This window comes from Bombus huntii, chromosome 13 (assembly GCF_024542735.1).
Source record: "Bombus huntii isolate Logan2020A chromosome 13, iyBomHunt1.1, whole genome shotgun sequence".
Classification (NCBI taxonomy): domain Eukaryota; kingdom Metazoa; phylum Arthropoda; class Insecta; order Hymenoptera; family Apidae; genus Bombus; species Bombus huntii.
This window is the reverse complement of record NC_066250.1, coordinates 2,162,773-2,184,805: the sequence shown is the minus strand read 5'-3', so window position 1 is coordinate 2,184,805 and position 22,033 is coordinate 2,162,773. Positions and strand designations below refer to the sequence as shown.

The 22,033-nt window shown below is 28.5% G+C and overlaps 3 protein-coding genes across 5 annotated transcripts; 2 read left to right on the top strand and 1 right to left on the bottom strand.

Moving 5' to 3' along the window:
- Positions 1 to 568: 568 nt before the first annotated feature.
- LOC126872523 (protein argonaute-2) lies at positions 569 to 20,092 on the bottom strand. 3 transcript variants are annotated; one of them, XM_050632590.1, is made up of 13 exons: positions 19,123 to 20,092; positions 16,829 to 16,945; positions 13,764 to 13,901; positions 12,988 to 13,268; positions 12,602 to 12,908; positions 12,303 to 12,525; positions 12,089 to 12,236; positions 11,711 to 11,974; positions 10,553 to 10,871; positions 9,908 to 10,259; positions 9,355 to 9,688; positions 9,071 to 9,270; positions 569 to 8,860 (listed from the first exon to the last, which is right to left on the bottom strand). In XM_050632590.1, the coding sequence occupies exons 2-13, from the start codon at positions 16,938 to 16,940 to the stop codon at positions 8,752 to 8,754; spliced, it is 2,787 nt and encodes a 928-aa protein (XP_050488547.1). In that variant the 5' UTR covers positions 16,941 to 16,945; positions 19,123 to 20,092; the 3' UTR covers positions 569 to 8,751. The 3 variants fall into 3 exon arrangements, with proteins under 3 accessions (XP_050488547.1, XP_050488548.1, XP_050488549.1); XM_050632591.1 differs by having other exon boundaries at positions 11,732 to 11,974; XM_050632592.1 differs by lacking the exons at positions 16,829 to 16,945; positions 19,123 to 20,092 and adding an exon at positions 15,137 to 15,542.
- On the top strand, positions 15,673 to 17,774 carry LOC126872528 (39S ribosomal protein L53, mitochondrial). Its single transcript, XM_050632602.1, has 3 exons — positions 15,673 to 15,886; positions 17,141 to 17,253; positions 17,478 to 17,774. The coding sequence occupies exons 1-3, from the start codon at positions 15,741 to 15,743 to the stop codon at positions 17,669 to 17,671; spliced, it is 453 nt and encodes a 150-aa protein (XP_050488559.1). The 5' UTR covers positions 15,673 to 15,740; the 3' UTR covers positions 17,672 to 17,774.
- On the top strand, positions 18,098 to 18,367 carry LOC126872529 (uncharacterized). The gene has a single exon (XM_050632603.1). It carries the CDS (start codon positions 18,099 to 18,101, stop codon positions 18,288 to 18,290), a length of 192 nt encoding a protein of 63 aa, XP_050488560.1. The 5' UTR covers position 18,098; the 3' UTR covers positions 18,291 to 18,367.
- Positions 20,093 to 22,033: the final 1,941 nt, after the last annotated feature.

The window sequence follows — 22,033 nt, the reverse complement described above, 5'->3', positions numbered from 1 at the left end:
AATATATTTTATACTACACGTATGTATATAGATGTGTGTATAGATATAGATGTCGGCGTATTGGTATCTTACGATTAATAAATAACATTTTTCCCGGCAGTTTGATAAAACTTTTTAACAGATATACTTAAGTACATACTTTCAATGTGCAATCGATAGTAAACTAGCAACACGTCTCTTAACAAATATCTATTCACCTAAATATAAGCGCCTTATTGTTATCAGTCGCATTTCGACATGTTTTCACGATGAATTTTTCGTATCCCAAGCGCATTGTCCTTAAGGTGACCATCCCCCATCGCAGAATATGTACAATTTGTGACCTTTCTATCGTAATTTTGATTCTATTTACAACCCTTTTAACCCTTACTCTTTGTAATCATGAACGATCGCGAAGATATTTATTTTTTCATTCCTCCGAAAACTGCAAATTCAGATTTTCTAAATGTAAATACGAAGCAACAATTTGATCGTAACCGACAAAACGACCGAGAAATGAAATAGATGTAACCATTTTAAGTAACTATTCTACTGTAAAATGACAAAAAAGAAAAAAGACATAAGAAAGTTCAAGTGCAAAAAATTAATTTCAGATTGTTTTATTGGTGCTAGAATCCATATCATAATACAGCTATTTCATATTACACGTATCCGAACCCTCTACAATTCTCTATAACTTCCGTACATTTCGTGTGACTCGTGTTTCTGACAAAATAGATCCGAACAATGATTCCTAAAATTGTCTAGCGAGTCTAAAAGTGTAGAATGATAAAAATATATAGAGTGTACATTTATGCACGAACGTAAAATCGTAAAACCACAAATGCTTCGTCGTTGAGTCGACATCTTTAAAGATTATACGACAGAAGGAATGTCCGAAATGACCTTGAGTTTCTATTCTTTAAACTTGTCTATTTTACTTAGAAATATGTATCTCCGAAAACTTACCAGACGGTCAACTATGTTTTAACGATGATCATTATATATTATATATCAAGGAATTTGTTATATACACATACATGTACTTGGGGATTCACGAGCCAACGTTTTCAAATTTTTGTATAAAGTCATTTCTGAACGCTTCCGTATATACTCGGCTTATACAAAACTTTAAAGACTTAAAACTACAAAAAGAAGCATTCGGGAAAGATTACATCAATTTTTCTAGCTCCACTGCCGTGAAGCGAAACTGCGCACACCTTTAAAATCTAATTGAATATTTTTAAAACCTTCTACATACCGTCTTACTCTTAATTATAGTAATACCCATAATACGAACATTTATTCGAAAGAATCGTCCTATTTTATAATATGTATGTTTAGAACGATAATTGCACAGTGGTATATGTTACAACGATATTTACAGTAGTCTCGGAAACAAACAAATTTTTCCTAAGGTTCCTTGCTCGAACCTTACCTGGATTGTAGAGGGCCAACGAGATGCGTCATTATATTATATAATAATATGCAACTCACACAACACGTTACATACATATTATATAGAAACTGGAATACGTAATAGTTGTATTGTGCAATATGTAAATTTTTATTGTACGTGAAGGTTGGATGTCCAACTACGAAACTCAGAAAATGGTCACCTCGGTTTCTTAGATTTTTTGTTTTCACATACATGTATTACAACGTTTCACTCTCGTTCTCGCATTTTCTCTTTCTCTCCCTTTCACTCTTTTTATTTCGAGGTTCTCTATCTTTCTTCCGCGCTCTTTCACGCTCTTTAAAATTTGAAAAATCTGTATTCGCATTAATAAATTCAAACTTATTACTTGCCACGTCGAACACGCGCAGATAAAGCGCCAGGCACTTGTAGATATAAGGAAGATTTATACAATTTTTTCTATCCAGTGGGACGTCGAATTTAGTTGAACAAGGCAGTTTGTAGGACGGACGACGTTGTTCTAATAATGTCACAATTATTTCGATGACGCGTATTTTATGTTTTCTTCTTCTTTTTTTAAATCGTCCTCAAAACGTGTATAAATAAGCCATACGCTTAGCGTCCTGATCGTGTAACGTATCTTATTCTGGAAAGTTTACGAGCAAACTTGAGTGAAAATAAATAACAATTTCAAATGATAAAATAATAATGTCCATCGTTCCAAAACCCATTATTTAATTCTAAATTCGATTAAAAAATTAAACAAGCATCTGCTATTACAAAGTTATCTATCTGTAATTTGCAAAAGTTCGTATTATTTAGAACGCAAAAAATAAACATACCAGTAAACGTACATAACATATATTTAAAACGATACAAAACCCAAAAATTACTTCTATAAAAAAATCTTCCATATAAATAAAGCCTTTGAGAAGTGTAATTTTTTGCAAATAAACATTTCGATTATTTTTTTTTGGATTTGTATCTTTTTTTTTTTTTCAAAATCCAACAGGTACAGTAGTATTCGAACGTTTCCCTCGCTTTCACACTCTTAATATTAAAAAAATAAAAAAAAAAAAAAAATAAAAACTAAAATAGTTCGCATAAAATGTTAGCCGATAAAAATTTTAAATAAAAGCTTCGAAAATAAGCGGTTGATGTCTCGTCTTCGCTACAATTGGCATCTGTCGTGGACTTTGACGATTCAAAGTTTCGACCATCGCGTCGCCTTTACCATCTTTTTATTTCTTCTATTTACATTGTTTACTCGTCGACGACACCCTTCGAGGCAGCCAATTGTAGTTTAGATGCGCTCAACATCGCTACTTTTACACTCTTCCGATTTATTCATTCGTAATCTTAATGTTTCCTCGCACAATTTTTCACCCGCTATATAGATGTAGTTAATAGAGTACTGGTCAAAGACGCTGCTTCTAGTCAGCTTACAAAATTAGTTCCTCATTGAAAATTATATGTATAAAACGTTCATCGATTACAACAAATCACTAGACTGGATTGACACGATAATAAATGCTATTTTCATTTTAGTCGATAGATCACATTATATGTAAAGCTTGCAAAAAAAGAAAGCCTTTAGCTTGCAAAAGAAACTCTTGTATTTGTTATATGTTTATGTGAATGTGCAAATGTTTGTGATACGTAAATATCGATTTTTTGAAATATCATCAAAGAAGAACAATCCTTTTTCGATAATCGAAACTCGTAAGAGAAAGTTTGTTAACTAAACGTACTTTTAATTAAAATGGTTGAATTAACTTTCATTGAAGTTAAAAAATTAACAAATCTCATGAAATTTCCAGAAATCAGTTTTCCATCCATACGATCGATGATAATATTAAGCGTGGATGTGAAAGATTGATCGCTGATGCAATTAAAGGAATTTGCAAACTATCGATATTCTTGTAACGATAGAATTAAAGTCGTCCGAGAGGCTTCCTACAAACGGCAAACGTATTTAATTGCAATTTACATTACTTTGAAATCACAAATTTGCATAAACCTTTCCTTACAGTAATTAAGGTGCTCGAGCTCACTGGTACGAAAGGGTTAAAGAGAGCTCGTGCTTAAACACATAGCAACGTAATAGAAGGTGCGCAAACATCCTCTGAGATCACTGATGAAGAAGCGCGTGTAGACAAGAAATCAGAGCACGCTCAACAAGAAATTATACAAGTTAGCTTAGCCTATAAAGCGTTACTTTTACAGTCAGCTAATTATTATCATTGTCATTAATCATCATTGTTACTCGGTTACCCCCTTATTTCAATATGGTTATTCACATTCGCATTTTAAAACGGATTTAATTAGACAACCCTAAAACTACGATACTATATTATGATGAATCATAAAATTCATTGGGAACGACATCACTGAATTTGTTCAGGTTGCTGGCATTCTTAAAGCTAATATTTTTTTGTCATTTATACCCCTAAGCACCTTCACACGTGTATGTTTTTTGAGTGCTTAAGCGAAGTAAACTTATGCTATGATAAAGTTTTAACATTTTCACAAAGAAAAGGATAACGGCTAGTGGTTGGAACCTCGTAGGAAAAGCAAACAAAAAGTATTGGAAAAATATTATACAACTTCTTCGTGTATTATACGAAGCTATCGATTCTCTTGTTTCTTTCTTTATGCAAGTATATAGCGATGAACAGACCACTTCTTGGACTGTCTATGTTTGGAAATATATCATATATAGAAACATAAAAGAATGAGATTTAAAAGAGAATTCTTATTTTCAACGTTACGAATCTAAACATTAGCAAATATGTTTGATTTAAATTAGAGAAAAAGACTAAAACAATAGTACAATCACGTTTAAAACAATGACACGTAGTCTCAAGAACGATCTGATAATACATGTAATTAATACGGTAGATAATTATTTATAAAACACATCCGATGTTTGATACGGTTTAAGAAACAATAAAAAAAAAGTTATGTATATAACACAAAATATAAAAGCAAACTAATTTAACAATTTACCATGTAAAACCATAAAAGTACTAATATACATTCTTGCTTCGGTGCAAATAGTTACCAATGTACATTCTACTGTTTTTGATAACCGTATGATCACTCGAGACATTCAAGTAAGATAAAAAGTTGGTAAAATATTCAATTTAGAAACGTTCTAAAAACGAGATAATAGTTTTTCATTATTTATACACAGTTCTGTATTGTCCGTACTAATATCTCTCTTCGTCACTATATACCCTAATTTCTATTTCCTTAAGACATTACAAGTATTTTTTTACAAGTATTACAAGTCGAATTATTTGCATTTCCTGGAAGTTGACCAATATCCGTTTAACATCGTACTAATCTCGTTAATACAATTTTTCCCTTTATCGTAAACCTACGTAATATTTGTTGAAAATCATAATATTACAACGTCAAGGTCTTTGGTGGCGCTTTGCCAGTTACAAAGGCTAAAAGAAAGAATCACAATTTACCTACATGATTTTGTGCAGAGATAATGGTACAGTGGGATCGATAACGAATTAATATTTATACTGTAAAATGATTTGATAAACATTCAATGGTGTCAATAATTCATAATTTATCGAAATCGAACTTGCTTAATTTTTATTAAGTTTATCGTTGAACGCCACTTAAAAACACTGACGATTACGATGATCTTTTGAGAACAAGATAAAGACATATCTTTTTCAAAGACGATACAGCTTATTAATTATATATACGAAATCACGAAAGTCATGATAATAGATCACGAAAATCGATCACTTGCAAATACAATTGATTGCGATGTAACCTGTAAAGCTCTTCGAAATACAAGGATATTTATCGTCACCTTACTCCTGGTGGTGTTGTATAATTCATATCTATTCTTTGCACATGGCATTTGTTAACAAATGCAGTACAGTTAATCTTCACATATGCATATATATATGTATACGTAGATGTATATACATATATACGCATATATATATGTACACATATATATATATATTGTAGGTATACAAATATAAATTATTTGCCTTATCTTAAAATATTCGGGACTCGTGATAGGAAGTAAATTCTTGTTTTGTGAATAGACTCGGTTATTTTATTATATACTAAGTAAAGATCATTTAATAAACCTGTCTGTCTTTTCTAAATTGCCTCGTGATTTCTTGTAAGTGCAAGTTTACAACATGCTGCGTAAATTCATGTACGTTATCAAAATTGAATTTTGATCGAAATATTATTTATTCTAATGTAACATTCTTTTTTATATCAGATGTAAAAGATCGATAAGCAATGTATAACTAATACGTGAATTCATCTTGTTAAAATAAGAATGACAAAAATCGTTCTTAACGTTCCACCTGTTGCCCGCCGAGCATTATTTACTAAATGGGATAGTGATGTATTGATAAATTACTGAGGTATATTTACAAATGGAGGCTAATTCTTGATCGGGCGCAGGAAAATATCAAATGTCAGCGCAAGCCCATAAGAAAAGAATCTCGTTAGAGAGGATTGCTTAGATCGAGATACGAAATGTGAATAATAAAATGACGAATACTTTACTTTAAACTACATAATTGATGAATGCTTTACTTTTGATCTTTTGATCTTTTACTTCATCGATGTCAATTTTGGTATTTACTTGCGCACCGATTATATTTACACTGCAACATTTTGTAGCACTTAAATTGACTTAAATGTAATCTAGATCCATATGGCCTTATTACGATTCAAATCGATTCGTAATTCATTAATATTTAAACTTTTCATGTTCTACATTTTGGTATTTTCACACCCGTGAGAATAATAAATTTATTTTCTTTCCATTAGTCAGAACTCGCAACTTCTCTTTTACTTTCTATACTGATTATATTATTTGCTTCTGTTTACCTGCTGCCTTTAATTGCTTGGAACTGATTCAACCACTGAACTATCGTTGTGAACGTTCAAAGATTATATTCAGACCTTTACTCATAATCAAATCATATTTAACAAATTACCTAATCTGTCATAAAGTCAAAAGCTAGGCATTAAACATTATGATTACAAGTGATAACCTACGGCATAGACTTAAATTTATAATTAGAATAAATATTACTGATAGATTAAGGTCCTTTTCATACTTTCCGAGATAATATTAACATTGTATCGCTTGTAAATCTAAAATTAGAATCATTAATGCACAAAGTTCTACAAATTTCAGGTGCTAAAATTGCAATTCCAATAATTAATATTTTCGGAATGATCTTTTTCCTGTTGTGTTTTGAGATCTCTATTAAAATACCAAACGTTAGAGTAGAATTTTTGCATTTATTGTCTATTTATAAATTGGCTCCTACATTAAATAAAATTTGTAGAACTCTATCACGGATATTTGTTAAAAACCTTTAACAAGTTCCACAATTTTATAATTTGCCTCGTCGTGCAATGATATGATGTTTAAATGTTATTAATACTGCTCTGTGTTAAATAAAATTAAATTATCATTTTAAAGAATTACCTGTGTTATTATATTTAAAACAACGAAAATTATCAAAAATTTTACTAGTGTATTAATGATTCTAACGGTATATAATAAACGATTTGTGGGGCACGTCAATACATACTTATACGCTTCATTGTCCTATCTATTGCCTCTACATTGTAGTTACTTACAAGGCTCTTAACACAATTATTGTTTCGATTAAGATTATTGTTCCATTTACATAGTTCCATTTGCATATGAATCACGAATGATGAATTCTTTGAAATAAAAACTTGAGGACCTTAAAACTCGCATTACACGATAAATAACGTAAAGCTTATCCTAATAATTTCTTGTTATATTTTGAATAACTTTGTATTTATTAAATTACCTTATTCTATTCTTAATCAAGTCATTTTCCGTGTCAATAGAGAATCATTATCAGCCAGGATCTAATGCCATATAGGTTTCATTTAAAAGTACTTGCCTTGCTTGAAGAGATGTTTCATATTTCAAACATACAGATAGAAGGTATTCGTTTACCTTCGTCGATATGAATAAAGTACTACCACAGTTCAAGCTACGCAATAATTTTCGCTCCATATACAAAGAATAATGTTTGTGCAACTAAAAAAAGAGAAGAATAAAATATGTGTCTCTGGATTTTCAGTTGATAACGTTAAATTGTTTGTATGTGTAACATACTATTCTTTTACATAATTATAATTCAATGATCAAACCATATTTCATTCTACTTATTATTATGAAGAACAATTCTTAATTACATATCATTCATTTGAAGTTTTTCTTAGTCACATGAGAAATTCTTGATCTGTGTTTGTATATAGGTCAATCTTTTAGATATTCTAAACAATCCCAAAAATGACATTAGATTTAGTTTCATTCAAGTTTAAGTCATACAAAAGATATTATTTAGCAAATGTGGCACAATGTTCTTTATGAGACTAAACATATTACATAACACTATGTTTTATCAATTTGCCACAACTTTGAATTTTATTAAAAATTCTTAACAGATTTTGGCCATTGATTTGTAGACCTTCACAATTAACATTTACAAATTTTATTTATTTGTATCTCTCTATTGACAAATCATTGCTTGATGTGGCCAAATTTTTTAATGCTTATGATAAATATGATAGATATGATAAGTATGTTATTTGTAAAGAACATAGTCTCATAAGCATAATAACGAATATGCTGAAGCAAAATAGACTTTACATGCCAATATTTTATAGTCGTGAGTGTGACTTGAAAGTCCACGTCTTTTTTATTTTTCCTTTTTACAAAAAATGACTGATACAAATGACAACTATATATAAACAACAAGATAACAGTCTTGCAGAAGCGATTTATACAATCGTGAATTTATGTTGTAATACGATCTTTTTGTATCATACAAATGCTAGAGGAAATTCAACCTCTAAAAAAAAAAAAAAAAAGAAATAAGCGTAATATCCACGGCAGCACGGATTCTTAAATTATTCGTTCATGTGGTTTTTATCGCGAAACTATCCGACAGTCAAGCTGCATCAATCTAAAACATGATTAACTAAAAGCACCTCGTTTAATACCTACTTCCTAACGTGTTAAAAAATCTGTCCAAAACCTAGTCGACAATATATTAAATAAAAAAAAAAACAAGAAAAAAAGAAGCTTAATATAAAATTGTTCGACATATTTTTAGGTATTAGGCAGATTTATTTGATTATAAAAGTAAGCAAAAAAGTTGACCACTCAAGAAGATTGTCCAGCATTTCAAGCAGTCTAAAAATATCAACGTGCAAGATATGATGATCATTATCATTTTATGGTATCATTTTTATTATTTTTACTATTTTGCTTATGTGTCTAAGAAAAATTCAAAGAAGAATTATGCAAAGTACATAACCCGCTTTGTGTTTGCATGAACTGTGATAGCTCTTGCCATTGCACCTGGTGTTCTGTCTTCGCTACAGCCAGATTGATGAGATCCTTCTCCACTGAAATTCAAAGATGAAGATTCATGTTGATAACGAATGGTAACACATATGTGATTAATTTATTATTTTCAAAATCTTTAACTATATACTACGTCTTAAAACAGTTGGCATGTTTAATTTTATATTATCATTTTTTAATGCAGCAAATTAATACTTTGCTTTAGCTTAAAAAGAAGATTTTATATAATATCAATATAAAATTTTATGTACCTATCATGCTCTTTTTCTACCAAATGATATCTGGCTCGGAATGCTACGAGATGAGCATAATATGCTGGTGCAGGTATACTAACAGATCTCGTACATCTGACATACGTGTGACATAATTGATACGTTAGAGACTGTAATTCATCACTTTCAAAACGATTATCATCCCATAAAACGTGATAATGTGATGGTCGAGACGTGCCCTACAATAAATATAAATAAATGTAATATCTAGATCAAATGAAACAAACAAAGAAACAGAGTTGATCAAGAGTTTTAAAGTTTACCTGGATGCCTTGGTGACTACATAAATAGAAGTCAAATTCAGTTGGATGCGTTATACAGACATCAACTGTTGTACCGGCTGGTATATTCCCGCTTTTACCACTTTGATCTCTTTTTTCCGAACAAAATAGGCGAGTGTGATGTCTCTTCTGGACTACAACAAATGTTATTCCAGGTCTATACTCAGCTTCAAGTTTAATACAAGCTTCTCGAATGGCAGTTAACTCGTGTTGTAAAACATGAAGAAATTGACCTTCTGAGACACCATCGCGATAAAGAATTATCCTAAGTGGTTTATATCCACCAGTGCTTTTATAGAACATAAGAAGGAGTTCCCTTAAAAAGAAATATTTCGCCGTTATTAATTAAAAATAATATATGGCAAAACGTATTTACAGAATATGTTTTGTATTTATATGTATATGGAAAAAAGTAAAAATTCAATGTGCTCAAAATATTTGTTTACTTAATATAATATTTTTTATATGAACATTCTATAAGAGCTTAAAACGTAAATAAACTTGTATTATTTAAAAATTATAACAATTTACTTACCTCACCATTGAACTAAGTTCCTGAATAATTTCTTGTCTATGTTGTTGAACTCTAACAGTAGCTGCGTACCGAGATGGATGAGCATCCATACTAGCAACTACTGCCGCTATGCTAGGCTTTTTATTATCTCCAGCAGGAGGATGAGTCACATCAGCTCCAAAAAATATAACAGGTTCATCAAACACTTTCGGTCTGATAGTGGGTACTAGAATACTATTAATACCACCTAATTTTACATTAATTTTCAAACATAAATTCGACAACGTCTGTGGTGACGTTTTATTAACATTTTTTGCTTGTACACACTGCGTTGCCATACCCAATAATGTATCTCCTACTCTTTTGACTTCAGCTGTAAGCAGAGTATGTAACATATGTAGACTAATATGTTATCGATACTGTAGAATCTCACATAATGCAAAACATACATTTTACGTTGTAACAACCTCCAATGTTATTTATTGTACTATATACGATTAATTTACTACATTATAAAATTATATAAACTTTTCATCACATTATACTAGCTACTAACAAAATATAATATATATAATTACTATATATATATTAATAATAATGATAAAATTAATATATGATATATAATATAATATATATATATATATATATATATATATATATACTTACCATATACAGGTGTTTTTCCAGGTAATATAACACAAACAAGTTGTAATGATGAAAATGTCGCTTTTAGATATCTAAACATGGGCTCTACTTGATCTGGCCCAGTAGCATATTTACAAAAACATGGTTGCCCAATAATTGGCATCCCAGCATCATTGCTTATTCTTTGTAATTGTGCTATAAAATTACGTATTGAATCATCGCGTACAGTTCTTTGTGGAGCGAAACAAGCAATTGCCCAAACTCTAATTTCCACACCTGTGAAAAATTGCTTGCCTCGCATATCCCAAACACCACCATTAGGTATAGCCTGCTGCTTCGTCTTTAAACAGGAAAAAAATAAGATGAAATATATCATTAAATATTACAATGAATACTTTGAATCATAACAAATAAACAAGATGCACCAGTGTTTCTATACAATCCATGCAATCATTACTCTTCTATATTTATCTCTTCTTACCACAAAAATCATATAAACAGTAATTATAAAATAACACAAATAAAAACTTTGAAGAATTACAACAAAAAATCAAAATAAATAACAACCCACTTCATTTCACTACTGCATGGAACAAAACTGATAGCATCAGACAGTATATAGTGATAATGAACTGCAAATGTAATGCAAATTATATATAAAGGAATGAATTTTTTTCTTTGTTGGATGAAATAATATTTGAAATTATTACTGGACTATTTTTGTTGATTTTATAAAAATAATTTATTTCCATTACAGTGACAGTCCATATATCAAAATCAACCAGGTCTAGAACCGATGCATTCATTTGACAACTTTTCGTTTAATTAATTTTTCAATGTATTTGAAATAAAAAAGTTTCAGGCCAAATGTATTATTATCTTAGAAAAAATCTCATTCTATTATATAAAGTCGTATTTATTAAGATTTTTGTTTTAATAAAAAAAAAAAATGTATAAATCTCAGAAAAAAGCTTAAGCTATTCTAAAACAAAAATTTTAAACTAAATCATGATTGCAAGAATATTATTCATGTATCTTCAAATGGGAAAAATATATTATAATTAATAACATTATAGTATACAACACTGCAAAAAATATATTTCTACCAAAAATAATACAGGAGCCTCTGCAAATGTGTGATTTGGCTAGACCTGACTGATTGAGTTGGAAGTTTCTCACCTGTCCACTGAGGGAACTTACGCGCCCTCCATACTGTAGCTTGGGTGGAGGCAAAACACGACCCCTAACTTCCATCATATTGTTTGATATCGTCAAACCAAATTCTTGAACATATGAATCATTATTAAAGTCAGCTCTTCTAACTAAGTTATTTATTTCTCGTTCACGATCTGGAGCAGACCGGGCTGTAGCTTTTATCATAGTAGAGGTCTGCATATCGGTCAATTTCTTGATACAACGTTGCCCAGCAACAATATTACAGACCTAACAATACATATAAATGATACTTCAAAATTATATTATATTACACTATATTCCTTGGAAAAAAGACATAACTTTAAGGATCAAAAAGAGATCTAAATACTAGAATCAACAAACCTCAAGTGGCAAATATGTATGTTTATGTTCTTGTCCAACTTGAAGGCATGGAAGATATGGGTGTCGCAATTTCATTTTATATTTGTCTAAGAAATATTTTGCAACCGTGCACTCGACTGTTTGTCCATTTTCTAATTGTAACGGGAATCTAAAATTTTCATAAATGTTATATGTGTTTAAAATAACATTACAAATTGCTTTTATGTATACTTACGATTGCATTTGAGCAGGTTTACGCGTAACATTACACACTCTGTATTTTCGCCTCATTGTCCCACAGTGTGTGATTTCAATTTTAAGTCCTTTAATTTCTTTGGTAAATTTAACTCGCTGAGAATCTGTTAAGGGTCTCTTTTGATCACCTATGTCTCGAATGTCTAATACTTCACACATAAATTCTATAACAGGTTGTGCTTTATAAAATGCAGTTGCAGAAACTGTAAAGTAAGTAACATACACATAAGAAATGAATACAACATTTATTTTATATTTTATTATAATTTATATATTTACCATCAATGTTTAGCATCATTTTCCATTGGGATGGCCTAACAGATTGATGAAAACCAAACCAAACTTCTCTACCACCACCTAATGGATGGTAATATCCATCTGGTGTACTAAAGAATGATCTACCTACTGGAGTATATGTCATAGATGGTAAATGCCTCATTACAACATCTAAAGCAAGTATAGCGTCATATGGGATTTGTCTTGTACGCCCTTCTAAAGCTTCTTCTAAAGCAAACAGTGAAACTTGAGCCAGCCACTTTATCACCACTCTAAAAACTCTATCTTTACCTTCACCAGGCAGTGTTACCTAAAAAGTGTATGTATTATTAGAAAATAAATCTTAAAAAAGAAGTCTGTATATATATTTTATTATGCATTGTACTTACTTCTAATTCTATTTTGTCCGTACCGATAGGCAAGGGGTCCCTTGTATATAAATTATTTCTGCCATCGAATACGGGTTTAAGAGTTCCAAATATTTTACTATATGCATGAACCATTGTTTCTATTATTTCCCTATTAACTTTACGAGGACATTTATCAGGTTGGATATTAATATCATAATGGTGCACATAACCACGTGGCATTGTTATTTGGAAGTGATTAGCTCTTAAGGTAATTTGTCTGCCTTCACGTCCTATGTTTGGTCTTCGAGGACATGAAAACACTGCAAATATATATTTTAAATTATTTACAAAACAAAATACATAACTGTTATTGACTTGTTAATCCTGTAGTATGTATGACTTAAGTATATTATTTTCATTTCCATTGAAAATATGAAAATATTTTTTATATAAAATTTGTCAGCTGAGGGATTTATTTGAATATTTTTTAGATTATTATCTGTACAGATTTTAATATACATACGTTATAAATTTTCTCACAATTATATAGCTTTTTTTTTTTTTTCAAGAATTATATTGTTACCAATTTTTATATCATGCATTTAATAAAAATATTACATTTTAAAGAAATTTTACATAACAATTTAATGAATGGTTTTAATTTTATAACAAGAAGTATGGAAAATTAGTAACAGGAAACCAAATTCATATATTATTGAATAATTAAAAGCAAAATTATTATAAAATATGTATACTATCATGCCAATGCCATATATACTTTTTTATTGTATATGAAATAGTTTTTAAAAACTTACTTGGCAGTTCAGGAGGTTGAGGAGGAGTGTGTGTTTGTTGTGTGGAAACAAGTCCTAAAGAACCTGGAGCTACAACACTACTGCCAGTTGCTCCAGATGCACCAACAGAAGAACTTGTTGTGGGTCCAGGTGGAGGAGCTGAAATAATGTAGTAAACTAATATATTTTTCACATATATCTAATGCATGTAAATGCACATATGAATAATTATTTCTATATATTTATCCTAACAGTTACAAATACATGTAACAAAATAATTGAAAAACATAGATACACTACATAGCTCTCAAAATATAAAAAGTAATAGTTAAGTATAATATGATATATATATACTACAATAAATAAATATTTTGCTATAGCAATATCTGTTATAACTATATTCCTGTATTATAATTAAATTATAAAAATTGATTTAACAAACAATTAATAAAACAATTAATTTGGTAACACCTTCTTCAAGATCTTCCCTCAATTCTCTGTTCTAGTTATTTATTACATATATACTTATATTTTTTACATAATAATCATAAGCAAATGATAATTACAAGTGATATTTTATATAACGCATAGTCAAATCACCATAATAATGTAATATATATAGAGACTTGTGATTGATATATTAAAGAAAAAAATATATATATATATCAACAAAAAGTAATAATCTAAGAAAAAATTACAATGAATTTTATTTATTTTTGAATATCAGTATAGAATATTTTAGTTCAATATTATATTATTGACTTCTTTCTTGTTATACTATTTAGTTGAATAGATTAGTTGAATTAAACAAGTTATACTATAAGCTAAAAATATAATGTTAATCAAGGAAAAAATAGCATAACAGAAACTACAAATATGCACATAGAAATTATTTATGAATGTTTTATAAAATAATAAAATCGAAGATATCAATAACACAATAATAGTTAAGTTTAAAAGCGTGTCTATACCAATACAAAAAATTGGAAAGCCTTCATTTTTCATTGGGATTATTATACTTAAAATAATACATTAAAAATACTATAAATAACAAAAAAACCATCAGTATTAGATGCATACACATATGCGCTCATACGTTATCCGTACATTGACGGATCAGAGTGACGACACATTGTGCCTGTTGAACGAGGTTCATTCGAGGTCATATTTTAAACTTTCTTCGATTCCTTAAACTTTAACTTATCGCTACGGTGAATTTTGTTAGCACGTGCTTGAATTAAAAGAATTCTCATCATTTTGAGGTAATCAAACAGGAACAAAGGATCAGATTTAGTCAAGTAATGAAATTCTGTTCTTGCTTAGAAATGCAGAAAAGGCTATTTTAGAATATTTTGAAATATTATAAAAAAAAATAAACACATTATAATACTCACGCTGCCCTACGGGATACATTTTTTATGCTGACGATGAAAAATACGAGATAACCACTAATAAATAAGTAAAAAATTCAACACAAAACCCACTGACCACACAACACACTTCTCCAAAATACACACTGCGAACAAGACTGCCTCTTGCAATGGCTGCCACCAACTTGATTCCGATTGATCTTATCTCAACCAATCAGCGCATAGATAATAAAACGATAGTTAATAGTTCTTGGCGTCATCATTCTTTTTTAAATTATTTAAATTTTTCACGTCTGAATAGAAACATGTTAACAGATATTATAAAACTATATACATATAGTATGTAAGAAATTTATGCAACATCAATAATAGATAGGATGTTAGTAACATTTCCATCAGTGTTTCGAAAATGCTAAAAAATGTAATACCTCGAACAATATAAAACAGTATAAAATTTGTTTTCTATATCTCGACTTATTTTAACATATTATTTTACTTTATAATTGTCTTATAATCTAATGATAAATAAATTTTGATTATATTGGCCGCACTGCGTTCAAAACTATTTCCCCTAGAATTGTAACTATTAGTGATAATACTACACGCGATTGCGTGCTTGATTTCCGAAATGTCGATTCCTTTCAATGGAACTCGTACCCGTTCTGCCGGAGTAATATCTGCAATTGCGAAGCACTTGAGAAATTTAACTTTAAAACCAGTTAAATCAATCGACATAAAGTTTGATCCCTTTCATGATAATGCTTTGGAGGCAAGGTTAGTTCAATAAAATTTTGTTTCTTATATATCTTTCACTGGAATTTGATCATAGTACATAGCATTCTTATCTTGAATTTACAATAAACAGTATACAATCTGTAGTTAGTTATAAATTCTTTTTATCTATAATATTTTATCTACTATACTATACTTTTTATAGTATGGCTTGTTAATACATAGTACTCGATTCCCTCTTTTTATTTAAAAGATGCAGCGGAAGTTTTGAATATTATTATCATAAGAAAATATTTTTTTCGAGATTAAAAATATTGCCTCAATAACGATTATGTTTCATTTCTCTTCATAAGAGGTTTGGTTAGTTTAATGACGTCAATATCCTGCGCATGTGTAACGTGAAGTTTCTAGTAACTAGCAGACGATGTCAGTATTTTTAGAAAACGTTGATGATTAAGTTGCTACAATAATATAATAAAAGCATAATATGAAAATTAAGTAGCCTGTCAAATATTGGAATTGAATATTAACAAACGTGTGATGTAATTTCTTATTATACACATTTGAAAAGGTACAGTTGATTTTCATACGCGTTATACAGGGTGTTCCAGCTAAGATATTACGGAACTATTAAAGGTGACGATAAAACTTATTTGATTTATTATTAATTGTTATACTTTTTTATATCGTTGATAGACTATTGAATATTTGAATACTAACTATTGGAGGACAAAATTTCATTTTTTAAATAATGGAATAATATATAAATATCTATGCTTCCCCCATTTAACTATATTATATCTACTTAAAATATTGTTCTACTTTGTGTAATTAATTTTTTGCTTTATGAGATTCTCGATAACTACAATTTTTAATAAAAATTTATTTTAATAGTCTTGTTGAAATGTAAATTTATCACAAAATATATGCTTGCTTTTATTTTAAAAAGTTTCTACTTCTATAATTAGAAAAATAAAAACTTACCACTACACTGTCCACATCCATATGCTTTACCAAGCATGGAAACAGCTGTAGTTATGCGAAGACTACTTAAATCTGGCATTTGAAGTGGTAGTTGTTGTTTCATTTGTGCCATTTTTCCTGAAAATATTATAAACAAGCAAATTAAAAGATAATGCAAGAATTGTCAAAACTAAAATGATAAACGATAGAAAGAAGCTATCTTATTAAACTATTGCATGAACATAATTGTAAATATAAAGATAGACTTAAAAGAGAATATGCATTTAGTGATCTAATATTACATATTATAACAAACATATATTGTATTTGCAGAGATTTTTTATTTCAAATTACAACTCCAAAGATTATTGCAACAAATCCACGTTGTATGGTGAAACCATGCGTTGTCTCTAATTTATCTGAACCCATAATTACATTCAATTTATGTGAGTATCACAATATTTTTTTACTTAAGAAAAATAAGATTAATAGTTTATATCGCTTTTGTTTTTAAAATAAAGATGTAGATTAAAAAATTTACAAGTTTATCTAAAAGTGGAATAAATTCACCAATGTTAAATTACAGTAACTAAAATTACAATTAAATTTTATAAAATCTGTTTAAAACAAATTTGATGTTATATCCTAGCATATATGTTGTATCTTTTAGTATCTGGTGATAAAATAGTATGCAAAGGTAAAAACTTGACATCTTTAAATATTTTGGAACTTTACAACAAACATATCACACCTTTGGCTCCACGCGAATCTGAAGCTGAAGTTGAGGACACACAGTTAAAAAGGAAAAAGAAGAAAGCATTTAGAATTAAGCCAGGAAGCAAACGTAGAGGACTATTCTTATAAATTTATTGGCAATTTAATTTGATTATGAGGCATTAAAGAAAAAATTGAATATAAATATAAGTATAAGTTAAAAAATAAAATCTTTAAAGAATAAATGTCAGAATCAATTTTACCATTTATTTAAAACAGTCCAGTTTTCATATTTCACTTTATTTGTGGGATAACAGTGAAAATTAAACCTACATTGTCAATTCATAAAAGTCTTAATCATAATATATTTATTAAAAATTATATTTTGATATTTTTGTTAAGCATTTAAATATAAAACAATTGTTTATATGAAAGTCTGCAAAAAAGCACATTAGGAATTCTTAACAATACAGATTAATTGCTTAATTTTCTTCCTCCTGAAAATACTTTTGAGAAAGGTATCTGAATTCTACAGTTCTCAGAATTTTTGAGTTTTACACGATAATTCATTTCTAAAATGGCAAGTCATACTTCAAATAGCAAAAATTATAATATGAAACTTATTGATACCCTCTATAATCAGGTTCCAGCTTTTACAGATGTATTTGATGAAGAAACATGGTATATCTTTGTTGCCTGCTTTGTAGCAGGAACATTTTTAGTTGCATTCATTCTTTCTAGATTTATTACACTGAAACCTGTAGAATAAATTTACAGTGTTGTTTCAAATATCGTAATTTATATTCATAAAGAAGGCATCAAATACATTTTATTAACATTATATTATAATAATAAAATTTTCTATATGTCCTATATAATATGTAAATGTGAAACAATATAACATTATATTACAATAAATTAGAATATATAATGTTATATTGAAGTACTTTCAATTACTTGAAACATTTATTTAGTAGTTGCATTATTTTCTATTATAAAGCATTAATTAATTACTTTTATGTATGTAATCTTTTGTGCTTTGATCATGCAACCTATCAGATTAATGCTTATACAAAGCTTTCATAATTGTATTTTTGTAATTTTAGTGAACATTAAATAATCTGTATCTCCAATGTAATAAAAGTTATCTAATATTTAATAATAAAAAAATGGACAAAATATCATTGTAATATTTAATATAAGTTACAAACAATGTCATAAATCATTATGATTTACTATGGACACACTGTATTATTGGTTTTATTTTGTAATTGTTTATAATTGATGAATTATTAAATCTGAGAATTTAATATTTTAATGATCATATAGTTTTAGTTGTAACTGGGATTATATTATAAACAAAAAGAAATTATTTTTATATTTATTGATAATTTATAACTTTAATTCATGATATTGTATTATTTTGTAATACTAAGATTGATTTTAATTCTTAAACTATTTAATATAAAACTTTACAAATTTATTTACAAATTAAAGTCTTTTTCATGAATGTTTATAGTTATAAAAACGTTACTACGTCGCACGCGTATGTTTAAATACGTATACGATTAAATGTACGTATAAGAAATTTAAAAACTCACCTGTTTTATAGAAGTAGTATTCAATTTATAATATGCGGAATAGATAAACACTGTTATCGAATTCACATAAACATTATTTTTTTATATAGAAATTTCACGGTAGTGTCTATGCACTGTGTAACAGTTTTATATATAGCACTATAAAAGACACATCTTCCGTGATGAAATATAATATAATAATAATTTATTATGCATGACAATAATTAATTATCTACGTGAAAAATACATGTTATATAAAATTAACTTTTTGTATTATTTTCGATAAATGCACATTTTCAAAACAAGAAAACATGTACATATACAGAAATTGTGCCGTAAAACTATATCGTGCTTGAAATCTACAGCAAATTTCAATAACTATGGTTTATACGCTACAATAAGTAGCTTTTAAACATTAATGTTTTGTATGCATGCAGCTATATACGAACATATTTATAAAAAAAATATACGAAGAATGTACGCATAAACTACATTTGGTATTTAATACGCAATTAAGGAATAGATAAGTAACTATTTTATAGAAATATTTTCGTACATGGAATAGTTCAAAACTTTTGTTAACATTGTTTAAGTTTTTCTATCTGAAAATTGAGGAAAAAGACTTTACCGTTGTTTTGAACAATTTCTGCGTAATTTAACGAATCGATTACATTTTCTTTTCTTTCATAAGATTAAAATGCATTGTTTTCTTTAAGTTCACTTGAAAATAAGAATCATTCAACCTTCACATATGTTTACACGTATATACAATTCATGATCGCATATATCCAACGTGTTGATATACAGTTACATAGCATAGTTTGTTTTCATTACTGGTAGTCCAACAAAAAAATTAGGTCGTTGAACCAATCAAACAAAAATATTATAAGAAAAAATGAATAAATATAAATTTTCAAACAAATAAAATTTTCTTGAAGCATGTATTTCACTTAAATATAATATAATTTATTTAATTAGAATTTTACTGTTGTCTAACCTTAATTGTTTATTTTTCTCAATTTCCAATGTATGCATAAAATGTTTGGTGTGGTTTGTAATATGATGTATTTCTTTATAGAACAAAAGTTTACACGAGAATTATAAAGCGAACGAAATTGCAGTCACGAAAACAAACACAATAACGGAATATCGTTAATACGAAGCGCGAAATATTTTACTGATTCGATACTGCCAAACTCTGCAAGATTTTACAGAATGGCCACCGCCGCTTTCACTCACGACGCGATCCTACCAAACACGATTTCAGTAAGAACGGAACGAAGCCGCCAAAAACGATCACCAAGTGTCAAGGTTGCCATTGTACACGAACATGTCGAATATACCGATTGTGTGAGTATGTTGAATGCACTCGCATACACTCTACACTCTCTTCATTTCTGTTATGTTAGTAGAGACATAAAACAATAATATTTTATCGTAATGCTCGCACTTATTTTACAATGACACCGATACTGATGTACAGTAATCTTTGTTATAAAGTATTTCAATGCACTTTTATATTTTATGCATAACGAACGCCGTATGTTTTTCATTAATTTACCGGGAAACTTTCGGCAACATTCACCGAAACAGTAATCAACATCCGCGAGAAAGACCCCACTACTTGTTCGATTCACCAGTTATTGCGAATGCTCATGTGGTCAGGATTGTAACAAGTAAATAGAATGAGGTATCATTGTCTCATGGACTTGTTTACAAACAATGATGTACATATGATGGCATTTAAATCTATTTACTTGTTACATATAATTAAACTGTATATAGTATTATGTTTAATAACAGTCTATGCAATAAGGATTTAATGTTAAATCCTTTTTATCTTTGGTTTAATACGTCATATTGTATAAATACAGAATTTTTTAACTATCAACTAGTTATACATTATTAAACAACATATAATCCTTTATAAGAAAAATAATAAAAAAACATCATTAAATTTTGTATAAGTTGGATAATTAAGAGACTATCAATAAAATATTTAATTTAATCATAATATCGTTAAAATGAATTTTATTTTAACCCAACATTATTATAAAATTGTACACATTAAAAATTATATAATTACGACTTTTGTGTAACTAGAAATACTTGTACTTTACCATTTCTTAAATTACAGCTATTTTTAAATAAAATATAGAGAAGTACTTTCAAATATATGATTTCTTGTTTTGAGCCGTTCCTGGATGATGTCATAATCGACAGACCAATGAGAAATTCTGTGAATTAACTATACAACTGTCTGGCAACATAGGTTATATGCGTTCTGCCAGTGTTTATACTATAAGAGACAAACTTGTTAATATATAATATTAATAAGAGAGAACTATATTAAATACTCGAAGAACCGAGTAGAAATACTGAATTTACATAACAATTGTTTCTTAACACAAGTTGTGCAATTTTACGCAGAACATGATAGAATGACTATATTTAATCTTCTATATCGATTATCCGCGTTGGCCAATAACGTGTTTGTGCGTCGTAAACAATGTTCTTCTATTGGTCAATTATATTCCCGCCATTAAATATTGAAGAATATGAAATTATATACAAATATGTACATAATTTGGAAATTTTATATTTTTTACTTTTACTTACTTTACTTTAAGATGTTCATATTTATCCATAATTCGTTCAAAAACACTTAATTGAAAAACAATATATCGTTAATTAATTGCAAATATAAAAATAGTATTTTATTATAACCAATTAAATTTGGAAAGACAAGAATTATTTGCTAAAATTTGAATCTACAGGATGATTATATAAATTAATATTAATAGATTATATAAAATTTTTTAAAGGCTAACAATTATATACATAAAAAGTATAACTACATGTATTAGTAATATGTATCAATAATATATCATTATATTAATAATATTAACTAAATACAATATATTACAAAATT

Coding starts and splice junctions, on each gene's coding strand:
- LOC126872529 (XM_050632603.1), top strand. CDS start 18,099: ATGGCAAGTCATACTTCAAATAGCAAAAATTATAATATGAAACTTATT.
- LOC126872528 (XM_050632602.1), top strand. CDS start 15,741: ATGTCGATTCCTTTCAATGGAACTCGTACCCGTTCTGCCGGAGTAATA. Junction 15,887..17,140: donor GATAATGCTTTGGAGGCAAG/GTTAGTTCAATA, acceptor TTGTATTTGCAG/AGATTTTTTATTTCAAATTA. Junction 17,254..17,477: donor CATAATTACATTCAATTTAT/GTGAGTATCACA, acceptor TGTATCTTTTAG/TATCTGGTGATAAAATAGTA.
- LOC126872523 (XM_050632590.1), bottom strand. CDS start 16,940: ATGGCACAAATGAAACAACAACTACCACTTCAAATGCCAGATTTAAGT. Junction 12,237..12,302: donor AAACCTGCTCAAATGCAATC/GTAAGTATACAT, acceptor TGAAAATTTTAG/ATTCCCGTTACAATTAGAAA. Junction 11,975..12,088: donor ATACATATTTGCCACTTGAG/GTTTGTTGATTC, acceptor ATGTATTGTTAG/GTCTGTAATATTGTTGCTGG.